The sequence below is a fragment of the Thunnus albacares genome, chromosome 3 (genome assembly GCF_914725855.1).
Source record: "Thunnus albacares chromosome 3, fThuAlb1.1, whole genome shotgun sequence".
Lineage (NCBI taxonomy): Eukaryota > Metazoa > Chordata > Actinopteri > Scombriformes > Scombridae > Thunnus > Thunnus albacares.
This window is the reverse complement of record NC_058108.1, coordinates 14,183,539-14,195,955: the sequence shown is the minus strand read 5'-3', so window position 1 is coordinate 14,195,955 and position 12,417 is coordinate 14,183,539. Positions and strand designations below refer to the sequence as shown.

The window sequence follows — 12,417 nt, the reverse complement described above, 5'->3', positions numbered from 1 at the left end:
TATTCCACTTGTCTATCAAATTGTGCTCGGAGCACCAGACGGGTGGAGTTCACCACACGAGGGCAAATTAGATTTACTGCCTGATACTGTGAGTTGTGTTTCACAGTATAGAGTGTAGAGGTTTAGACTGTTTCCTATACATGGATACACAGTATGTGATGCATAGATGAGTGTAATCTTTTAGGAGATCAGTTACCCGCATAATTTAATTCAGACAGATTAAAGGCTGAATGTGATTTTTTAATAACAGGGAAGTGATGATTCTTTCACTATTTTTACATTAAATTAAATTAACAGAAAACTGAGACAGATGTTAAAAATGAAGTGCAAACCATATACTGATCAGTTAACTATTTTTTAGAATTATTAGAAAGAATGAAATTAAACATAATTGACACAATTCTCAGGCAAAAGAAAGAAGTTGGCATATGGTTGGCAGCTGTCAGTGCTCATACGTTTATTTCTTGACTTCCTCTTGTGTGGCCTGAAATTCTGAAATTTCACTTTGGTGGTTGCCAGAAACATCTTTATGTAGGAAAGAATACATATAGTTTCCTGTGTCCTGTGTGTAATACTGTTCACTAACTGTATCTTGCAGAGAGGCAATGCTGCAGACTAACACAATATCCACAGAAAACTCTATACCAGAGGTTCTCAAATCCACTTCAAATAATGGCTGAGTCTCCAATAATAGGTGGGTAAAAACAGAGAAGGGGTGGAATTACTTGCTCTCCATCAGTACAACAACAGAGTTACTCATACTCATTTCACAGTCTTTGTTCACAAATGGATTCCAACCTTTTCAACTGTGCTGTTTTTATAGTTAGCATTAAGTTATTGTGAAAGAAACACAATATTTCCTGTGAATGTTTCAAATTAAAAGCCTGGACCCCATCTGAGTGGTTGGAAGGCTTTTAATGTGAAATATCTGTGCTGGAAGTAGAGAACGGCACATTGGATGTGAACGGAATGATTAAACAGATTGGTAAGTATGACTTGACTCTGTTGTTGTACTGATAAACTAAGTGCTGTGAAAATGTACAATATTATGTAATATACAGTAGGGTTCAAATGAATGGGAAAGTGGTCTCAGACTTTTGGACCCTACTGTATATTATATATACAGTAACTGAATTCATCAACAAAATGGGTAAACATGAAGCTTTGATTTTGCATTGAGAGCAGACAACATCAACAGCAAATCAAAACAGGAGCAGATCAGAAAACAGGGAGGCCTTTCACTAAAACAGAATAATATATCATTTTTAAATAATAAGATTTACTTTGTAGTTGATGGAAATGAACACTTGCAACATCTTACCTTTCTCTTATTAGTTGGACAGGCATAAAGGTAACTCAGAACAGTCTTGGATCCGACTTTGTCATTCATTCTCTCATATGTGGAGCCATAGTCAGTAGATCTGAATGGAGAAAATAAATGGAAAATACAGTCAATAGCAGCTAAAGGCTACTGCAGATAAACCAGACAAAAGATGACTGAAGTTTTGCTGAAAAGCTAATGGGTAAACAGACTGAGGATTACCAGGACATTGTGTGATCCATGTCAAATGATATTTATTTTACAGTGATGAAAAAGAATGCAATATCACACCCTACGGTAAAACAACAAGCAGATAGAAGCGGGTATGGATTGTATATATACATTTACTCTGGCTGTGTGGCTATAGAACAAGAGGAGGTTAACCAATCATCTATGGCTGCCAACAAAAACGAACCATTCGAGAATGTCTGGGGACCCGGCACTGTAAATAATTAATTCTCTCCCAATGACTACTATGAAATAAAATATGACGAGTGCAAAAACATGTGGATGTTCCTGAACCCATGGGCTTTAATAATTTAAGAGTGGGAATGAGCCTGTTAGCCAGTCTAGTCCCTTGAAACTCCACATGAATCCATCACCACTAGTAACTACCAAATCTGCCTTCAAGTAGAATATTACAGCATTTACAGGGCTGTAGTTGCTTTTCCTTTTTTTTCTTTTTCTATGAATTTTGCATTCATGTGGCCAGTATTTTCAAATATGTCTCTCTGTGGAGACAGAAGCACCCACCCACAACTGTGGCATAACTCCCATTTGGATTTGCAGTCTACTTCACGGTGTTATGAAGAAAGTGAAGATGATACCTATTTCAGTGTTCTTTCCTCTTTTAGTCAGACCGTGCTGCTTGCGCTCCTTCAGCAGGAATGGGATTTTAGTGAAAATTGCAAAGAGATTTCTGTGATTGAAATTCATTCCTGAATGCCTCTCAGAGACACAGTAGTTGGTATGATTACAAAGCACAATAATGAGTCAGACAGACAGCATCATTTCCACAGCATATTAAAGTGGAGGTGTGGGGAGAAGTGCTGCACTGAGAATGATCCTGATTTGGAACCAGGGCAGGGAACTACACTGAAGGAGAAGAGGAGACTTCATAAATAACATATAAACATATGTTGTTTTTGGCATAACATGGGTTAGCACTACTGCCAGGCATCTAGTCCTTCATCAAGTCACCATAATGCATATGCTTAGATGTCTTAAATGGAAGTGGTGATATCATTGGCTTGGACAGTAAAAAGATGTCTGCTCACAGATGCAAACCAAGATTAAATGTGACACCCCCCACCAAATATTCACACCCAGCACAAGAAAGCTAATCAATATGAAAAGGAGAATGAACTGATTTTATATAAGAAGATGGCAGAATGACAAAAGAAAGGTTTCCACCCATATCATGTTCTTTGAAACACTTTATAGATAGGAACACTGTACAATGTATCCAAAAGGCAATAGATTCATAACAGCTGTGTTCAACAGGTACTGGACTTTCTGCTTACAAGTCCTTCTAAGACCATTTAGCTAAAAGCATAAAATGTGTCCAAAATATGAAATATGCTGTGTTTGTGTGGACTGTCAAAGGTAAGTTTGCTGCTAAAAAGCAAAACTTACTGCCAATTAAACTGAAATAAAACCCACTTAATTTACTGATGCAGTCTGTTCTCATTGGAAGACATTTAGGTAGTTATAGGTGCCCTGTGGAGATTTGACCACTATGAGTGCAATGGAGCAACGTTTTTATGAGCAGGCCCCTATTTTGTTTGTATCCTTTACATGCATATGAGGAAGCATGAGCAAATGTGTGCCATGTTACCAATGCAGGTTTTGAAAGATTCTAAAAGATCAGCTTTGCAAATATTTTATGGTGAGGGAAATTCATTCAAGAAGGGATACACACAACACATTTTGGTGAGAAACAGACATTTGTTTGTTTACAAGAAAACTCCACAGGGTAGAGGGTTTACAGTACATTATTTTTTCACAGTTATTTTCACATGAGACCATTGTTCAGGCTCTGGTCAATAATCCCAAGCAAACTTCTAAATATGTAGACTTTATAAATTAATATCTAGAGTGGGTAGAGACAATAAATGCAACACCTACTTACAGTGTAATTCAGTATAATAAAATAGTCCTGTGTGAAGATGGTAATATTTCTCTTTATTGTGATGGGGTGAGAAGGATGTTAAGTTGTCGAGCTGTACAGTTAACTGCTGAGACCCATAATTTGTTCACTGTACAGTGAATAACACATATTTTCTTACTTGAATTAAATTCACAACTTTGCATAACAAGTCAGTCGATGCCAATCAGCGGCTATAATGCTTTACAAATACAATTCTACAATTAAATTTAGACAAATTGAAAGTCTTTGTTACAGGCCGAGCGTGTTTCCAGCCAACTTTGGCCTGCCCTTGGCCCTCTAATCACATTAAGTCTTCAGGAAGTGACAAGCCTAATTTGACCTGAGCCGTACTTTTAAGCATTCTCGACGATGCGGAGAGGATTATCCATGCTTATATTTCATAGTACATCAATTACTGCAGTGCCTTGTTTTCTTAAAAAGGCATGATGCCTTAGGCTTTTAACCCAAACTAAGCGCTGGGACCTTTTTTGTTTTTATTTTCTTGTCATTGGTTGCCTGTATATTTAAGAATTGATTTAAGATTGTATTAATTACTTTTAAGGATTAATTATTAGGGATACTAGTTTCTAATTAAACTAAGATATGAAACTCTTGTTCCCCACTTCTGTATATGTCACTGGAAAGAGACCTCCAAGTGTGAAACCCAGGGTGTGTGTTTTACACTGCAGCACACACACACACTTCTTTTGGCTACATCACCCATCACCTTTTTCACTAAATCAAGAAGAGATGGGATGTAGCATTTGTTCTGGTTGAGAGCCTGTCCAGTGACCGTCAGACAGGTAAGTATCTGAAGGCATTTCTACCTATTTGCTCTTGGCAAAACAGATGCAGGTCTGATGTGGCCAGTGATTGACAATTAAGTCTTACTGTCAGTGTCTCACAGCAAAGAATACAGTAATGATGGTAAATAATATGATGGTTACATATTGTAAACTTCAGTCCAGAAATAAAGGGCATTTACTTCTAAAGTGGTTTGTGGGCATTCATGGTTTCTATGTCATCAGCAATATAGAGCTTAATTCACTCATACCCTGTGCCTGAAAAGTATCCCACACAAATTAAACTATTTATCTGCAGCTCCACCGTGCCTTTATAACAAACATTGGGTGAGTCTGTTTTTCTGTTTAAAGACTTTGTAATACGCAGGGCTACTTCAGTTTTGTTGTGGGACAAACTGACTATCACCATTTGGAGGGTGATGGGAAAATTTTTGCTCTGTCCTGTAACCAGCATCCTTGCTGTTTCGTTAGTCACTGAGAACTCTATGTTTGAGAGAAAAGAAGAGCACAGTCCGCCTTTTGTTCATAGAACTAAGGTTATATTGCATAACCATCATTTTCTGTAAAGTAATATGGCTACATATTGAAGTCTGCACAGGAATGAACCTCTTCCTCTTCCTTGCTTTTCAGTGCTTCCGCACTTCATTGACACGTTTCAGTCTTTTTTTTCCCCCCATCAGCTCAGTCCATTGAGACTCTTGTTTACTTCTTGTTCTGTCTGGTTGCTGTGTGCGCAGAAATGAAGAGGCAAAGTTTCTCACAGACAGTTTCTCGAAAAATACTGCCATTGGTTTGAGTGTTCTACATATTTTCAATGTGAGGCACAACACCAGTCTGCAAAAAGCAACCTGTTTCCATATCTGTTTAAACAAGCAGTTTGTGAGCTTTTCTGTGGAATTAATGGCTGTCTCTGCCTTATGGTGAAAGATAGCGGCTGGAAATATTTTTTGTGACTATCAGTAAAAGAGATTAAGGCAGATTTGACTCAGGATGCTACATCAGACTCTCTTGAGTCGATGATCCTCGGTAAGTCCGTGACCATGAAACAGACTTACCACATTGGCAATACTATGTTCTTGGGGGTACAGTGTTTAAAGAGCATAATCGATTGCAGAACATGCCAAAGCTACCTCTATCACCCTCCTTTATGTGCTCAGTCTTTTCAGTGGTTAACAGTGTTTTAACAAAAAAAAAAAAAAAAAAATTAGATTCCGACATTTGCAAAGCAGGTCAGAATTGTGACTTCCTCTTGAAATGAAAGTAAATTCAAAAATACAAAAGATGTGTTCTGATGTCTCTGAACTATCACAAAGTGGAGGTTTCTGTTATTTTTCTTTTGTAAATTGAAGTCCTCCATTTTTTCAAGCGCCAAAGAGAGATACAGTGCAGTGCATTGCAGTGTGTGAACATCAAATGACTGGGAAAAAAAGGCAGGCAGAAATTGCATTAGGGAATGTTTGTGAGGTTTTGCCAGATGGCTGCCAGTAAAGCAGAACAATTCAGCGTTGGTGTACAACACCGTTGACCATGCTCTGGGGAGTGAAACAAAGAAAAAAATCCATCCACTTCAAAGACTGAAGGATGAAAACTCCAACCAAATCATCTTAGTTTCTCAAGCTTGTACGAGCAAAACACATCACCCTGAAGCGTATGGGAATTAAAGAGAAATGAAGTCTGTTGCAATGTTGTTCCAAGGAAAACAAAAGGTTACTGATCTGACTCCTCTGACTGTAAACCTGACTGGCTTGCTGCTCAACAAAAACTGTTTGTGAATGCATGCTAGTGCATAAGAAACAGCAAAGAGGTACAATGAGAACAGAAAGCACCAAATCAATATTCATCAGGGATCCAAACATGACAGCATCATCAGGTGGTTGTTTGGAGTCAAACCAAAACAGCAACAACTCAATTGTCTGTCCTCAGAAAGAGAGTCACACAGACGCAGGAGGCTCAGAAAGTGAGAGAGACAGATAGAAAAGGTTTCTTAGCAGAGAACCCTGCAGCAAAATCAAGCCTGAAAACTCTGAACACTCACTGAGTGTTGTGCTCGAAAAACATTCACAGCACTGGTGAGCTGAAGCGTTCTGTGCAGTGCTGAGGGGTCAGAGGTAGAGACGCCTGAATGCGTCGCAGACATTTCCACTGCAATTGTCTGAATTGTTGCAGTCTTTAGTCCCAGGAACAGACTCTAGGGGGATGACAAAGCCAATTCTATTCCAGCCACAGGTCCTTGACACAAGCCTGCTCTCTGGATAGAATCCAGGGAACTTAGGGTGACCAGGAAAAGAACAAAAAAGAACTGTCACCACAACAAAACACCTGAGAGTATGAGACACCAGATTTGGACAAGCTGAAAATCTTCTTATTAACCTTAATTTACCAAGAAAAGGGTTGGCTGAGCACTTGTGCGCTCCCTCTACACTACGATGCTGTGAATTCATATACAGACTTATATTTATGTGCACACTGTACAGAGCTGGAAGAGTAAGAAGATCCTGGGTTTTAATTCTGGTCCTCTTTTCTTCATGTTTGTGTGGGCTTCTTTCTGCTGCTCTAATGTCCTACGACTCCAAAGACATGCAGTTTAGCAAAAATTGAACCTCCTCAGTAAGCATTGATTTGGTGATTTGCAGGTCAAATGACCACTAAGCATCTAGTTCACATTTGGTTGAAAGTCTATGTGTTTTAGTAATAGGTTACATTAAATTTCGGTGACTTCAGAGACAGGTGACAAATTCAAGGAAAACACATAGAAATATAACGAATGTAGATGCTTTAATGGTCACAGAATGGTGTGACTAGTGTAAGGTTTAAAAGTGAAGTTAATTTATACATTCAAGTTAATTCACAAAATATATATTTACAATGTTTACACAGTTAATTATTTATATATCTGTGCTGTATTATTACATATTTACAGGTTCAAATATTTACATCAGCATCCTGTGAAGGTTGAAACAGTATTGAATCTGCCTCTGTTGTTTTACCTCATTACAGTTGGATCTGCCTCAGTCTAGCCTATGATTGGTTGGTTTAGTCACATGTGCCTTAGAGACGAGGAAGTGTTGTTGTTATGACTCTGATGCCGGGAACTAGAGTAACAGTGCTGCTTAAAAAGTCACCTGTCTCCATACTGCTATTTTCTCTTATGTCAAATTACCACCTATCGAACCCTCACGTTACATTTAGTTTTATTCCCCTAAACGGTGGATATCGTCACTTTTTGCTACCAGGATTTTTTTTGCCACTCTTTGAGAGCAGCGGATGAACTGAAGATACGGAAGATACTAACAGAGATATTAACTACTTTGCTTTTTGTGATTTTTGAGCCGGACATTTTTCTCCTACAATGTCGGCTGATGAGTGAATCTGTGCATGAGCTGCAGCCTGCTCCCGCGCGACATCAAACATCAGTGGACGTCACGAGGTCCAGCGCCGCACATGTAGCCCCACATACTGTCTCCAGCGCCCTAAAAATTGACCTTCCACCAGTTTTTAAGGGAGATGGAAGAGAATCTTTCACAAGTTGGGCTCGACGTTTTGAAATTTCAGTGCAGGCTATGACTCCACCAGATGCAGATTTATCTACACTGATGGCCTCCATCCTCCCAACTCGCCTGGCAGATGCTGCATTTCTGTACTGGGACAGCTTGCCTCCTTTAACCCAGAAAAACTATGGTTTAGTCAAAGACAAACTCAGAGATGTTTTTGGGCCAAAATACTCCCTGCCCTTCTTCCAAACAAATGTGAATGCTCGCCCGCGTAAACCAGGTGAGAGTTTGGATGTGTACAGTGCAGACATCACTCGTCTTGTGCTTGAAGCCTTTCCCAGCTATGACCACAATGCGATAGAAGGTGAAAAATTCCGCCGCTTTGTAGCCGGCTTGGACCCATCCTTACAGTCAAAGATTCATGAGATGGGTGCAGACAACCTTGATGATGCCCTGCTTATTGTCAGCCGCTGTGAGAGAGCACGTGCAGCGCTGCATCTGACCACTGCAGGATCCCCATACACTCTGCCTTCAGAACAGGTAGCTATGGTACGTCCTAACCCTGTTAATGACAAACTCCTGCAAGCAGTTGAGCAGCTAACTCTTACTGTAACTAACTTGAAACATGAAGTACAGCATTTACAAGAGAAACACTTGCTCAGCGTTTGGACTCCAGACCTGACAGATCCTCCTCCTGTGATACTCGTTACAGTGCACGCAGCTCCTCTCCCTCACCTTATCATGCCAGACAGCACCCCAGAGACTATTACTCGCCTGAGCAGTATTACAGTCATGATTCAGAGTCCCACTATGAACATTGTCCTCCACCCCCTGTGCATCAGAGACGCAGTGATCGTGGCAACAATGACGAACATGACCGGTATCACTCTCTGTCACGCCCATCCTATCAGTACTCCAGGTATGGTCGTCATGACAATGACACTAACAGATACAGACACAGTCCTAGTCCAGCTCCACGGAGAAACAGAGATGGAAGTCCACATACTAGGAGCAGTGTTCAATTCCAGTCACCTGAAAGACCTGCACACCCCAGCTCCAACCGACAGGCAAACTTCCATTAGCTGCTGTTGAGGGGCAAACATCAGCTACTGCATCACAGCCCCAGGATGATTCCCCACAGTCAATGCTGGACGGCAATGACTCACAAACTGATAACTCTGTCTCTTCCAACATCTTTGCTATTGTTGAGAGCACTGAAGTGTGTGCTTTAATTGACTCAGGCTCATTTGTCTCCATTGTGAGTGAAGATTTTCTAAACTCTCATCTAGCTTTAAAAAAACGCCCTCTGACAGCCTCCTCTCTGCCAGCTCATGCAGTCAATGGACAACGCCTGGACATCCTAGGCAAGTTAACCATTGGAATCAGACTTGGAAAACAGGTATGGCAGCAGGAATTTGAAGTTCTCAGGGGTGCTTTTCAGCCAGTCATATTGGGCTGGGATTTTCTGGAAAAACACCATGCCCTCCTTGATCTCAAAAAAAAAAGTACTGCAACTATGGAACATGAAAATTCCCCTAAGGACATGAAGTAGCCGCTTGCTGTAATGTGTCTGTGCTAGCACCCACTAAGATACCAGCTATGAGTGAAACCCTTATCACAGCTTGTGTGTCAGCAGCTACACCCACTTCACCTATGCCAACTGATTATTGTGGTGTTCTCATGCCCAACCCATCCTGTGCCATCATCGTGGCACACTCTCTCAGTGAAGTTCAAAATGGCACAACTGTGGTTCGACTCCTCAACCCTTCCAGAGATGACATTGAGCTGCATCTTGGACAACACCTTGGTGAGTTTCATTCTGCCTCTTCTGTTGACATCGTACCAGTTGGAGAGACATGTGCAACATCTCCTGTGCACGATGAAGCTCCTCCAACTCTACAGATTGATGAACAAAACCTGTCAACCTCTCAAGTTCAGTCACTGAAATTATTGCTTCACAAGTACTCAGCAGTAATCAGTGCACACTCAGAGGACAGAGGTCGAACAGGCATAATCAGGCATCACATTCGCACTAACGAGGCCACACCAATTAAACAGCGAGCCTACAGAGTAACACCAGAACAGAGAGCAGAAATACAGACTCAAGTTCAAAACTTGTTAAAAGCAGATGTCATTGAAGAAAGCTACAGTCCTCGGGCTGCGCCAGTTGTTTTGGTGCGCAAGAAAAACGGCACATGGCGTTTCTGCCTGGACTATAGGAAACTCAACGCAGTGACAATCAAAGATTCACACCCTCTTCCCAGTGTCGACGACGCACTGGATGCACTATCAGGCTCTGCTTGGTTCTCCACAATGGATCTTCAGCATGGATACTGGCAAGTTGAGCTGGAAGAGAAAGACCGTGAAAAAACAGCGTTCACGACAGGCAGTGGACTCTATCACTTGAAAGTTATGCCGAGGGGACTCACAAATGCGCCAGCCACATGCCAACGCTTAATGGAGATGGTACTTCGAGGTCTCCCCTGGAAAACCTGCCTTGTCTATTTGGACGATGTCCTCATTTACAGGCGCTCCTTCAGTGAACATCTCGAGCACCTGGAAGAAATACTCTCCAGGTTCCAGTCAAGTGGCCTCAAGTTAAATCCATCAAAATGCAGTCTTGTCAGAGATCAGGTGACCTTTTTGGGCCATGTTGTATCCAAAAACGGCATTCAGCCAGACCCACGAAATGTGAAAAGTATTCAGGACTGGCCTGTTCCACACTCAGCAACTGAAGTCAGAGCGTTCTTGGGACTTTGTTTATATTACCGCAAGTTCATCAAGAACTTTGCACATCACAGTGTTTCACTACATGCACTCACTGAGAAGAATGCACTCTTCCAATGGACTTCTCAGTGTCAGGATGAATTCACCTGAAACATGCTCTTTCAAGCCCACCAGTGGTTGCATTTCCTGATTTCACGTTGCCATTCTCCCTCTACACGGATGCTTCAGGCTCTGCTATTGGTGCTGTGCTTGCTCAGAGACAGGGACATCAAGAGAAAGTAATTGCATATGCCAGCCATGTTCTAACCAAAGCAGAAAGGAAATGGTCAACCTACGATAGAGAATTCTGGGCTATTGTCTGGGCTGTACCTCATTTTCGCCACTATCTCTACAAACAGCCCTTTATTATTGTCACAGACCACAAACGTCTCTTGGGTCTCAGAAAAATACCCATTGACAATGACAGAACTGGTCATCGTGCATGTTGGGCTCTTGAGCTTGATCCTTTTGAGTGGACTGTAATTCACAAGGATGGCCACAGCCACCTCAATGCAGATGCACTGTCATGTCACCCTGCTGACACCAGACATCCAGAGCAGAGCACCTCCTGCACTGCTCCTCCTAGTCCACATCCTGATGAGAGACACTCAAGCCCTGTAAGTACATCTTGTCCTATCAGTTCTCTACATCACCGCAGCTCTTGCAGTACTGATCCAAAACCTGTTCCTTATAATGAGACTTTACCACAGCCTTCTGGTCCAGATTTACAGTGTGCTACACAAGCTGTCTCCTCCACATTTGTGCTGCAACTCCCTGAAGAAGATCTTAGAAAGGAACAGCAACAAGATTTCATACTGTCAGAGGTCATTAAATGGACAGTCAAAGGTCAGAAACCACCATGCTGGTGCATGAAAAAACGCACACCTGCTGAAAGAACACTTTGGCAAGAGTACCACAGACTTAACTTTCATAATGGCTTGCTCTGTCATGAAGTTTTCAACCCATCCACTAAGTCAGTGTTGCACCAACTTGTTGTCCCTCAAGCCTTAAAAGACATTGTTTTACAGCTGCTGCATGGAAATCCAGTAACTGGTCATCTGTCTGCAGATAAAGTCCTGAAACGTGCTCAGCAACTGTGCTACTGGCTGTTCATGTCATGTGACATAAAGATGTGGTGCAAGCAATGTACGCCATGTGATGCAAGACAGAGTCCTACACCTCACCACAGGGCTCCAATAAAGACAATTGTTGCTACGGAGCCATTCCAAAAGGTCGCAGATGACATACTTGAGCTTCCCATCACAAGTTGTGGCAACAGGTATGTGCTTGTTGTTCAAGATTATTTCTCAAAGTACGTCAACCTCTATGCCATTCCGGACCAGTGCTCCACAACAGTTGCAAAATGCCTGTTTGAAAGCTTCATATGTGAACATGGAATTCCAGAAATGCTGCACACAGAATTTGAGTCTGACTTGGTGAAACACCTGTGTCAATTGCTGGGCGTCCAGAAAACACACACAAGCCCATATCATCCTCAGTGTGATGGCATGATTGAGAGATTCAATAGAGCACTCATTGAACAGTTAGCCAAGTTGCTTCTTCAGCAGCCGGGTGAATGGGATGACTGTCTCAACCAAGTCGCTTTTGCTTACAACACCAGCCCTCACTCTACAACAGGTTTCACTCCATTCTTCCTCACACACAGTCATGAGGCCAGGATGCCTGCGAACCTGCTGTTGCCTAACAACACACCATCTCCATCTACTTCAGGTTCTCCTGCTGACTATGTTGCACAGTTGACCCAGAAACTTCGGTCAGCTTTTAGTGTGGCTGCATGGAACAGAGACCGTGCCCCTAACCAACAGAAACAACAGTATGACAGAAGTGTCAAACACACTCCCTATGTTTCTGGAGACCTCGTGTGGT

General features: G+C 41.8%; 1 protein-coding gene across 1 annotated transcript in view; it reads right to left on the bottom strand.

Annotated features, from left to right (window-relative positions):
* sorcs3 (sortilin related VPS10 domain containing receptor 3) overlaps window positions 1-12,417 on the bottom strand; it is a 120,358-nt gene that overhangs the window by 89,569 nt on the left and 18,372 nt on the right. The window contains exon 2 of the mRNA XM_044346647.1: window positions 1,322-1,421. Coding sequence (XP_044202582.1) covers window positions 1,322-1,390 — 69 coding nt within the window. The 5' untranslated portion in view covers window positions 1,391-1,421. The remainder of the gene's footprint in view (window positions 1-1,321; window positions 1,422-12,417) is intronic.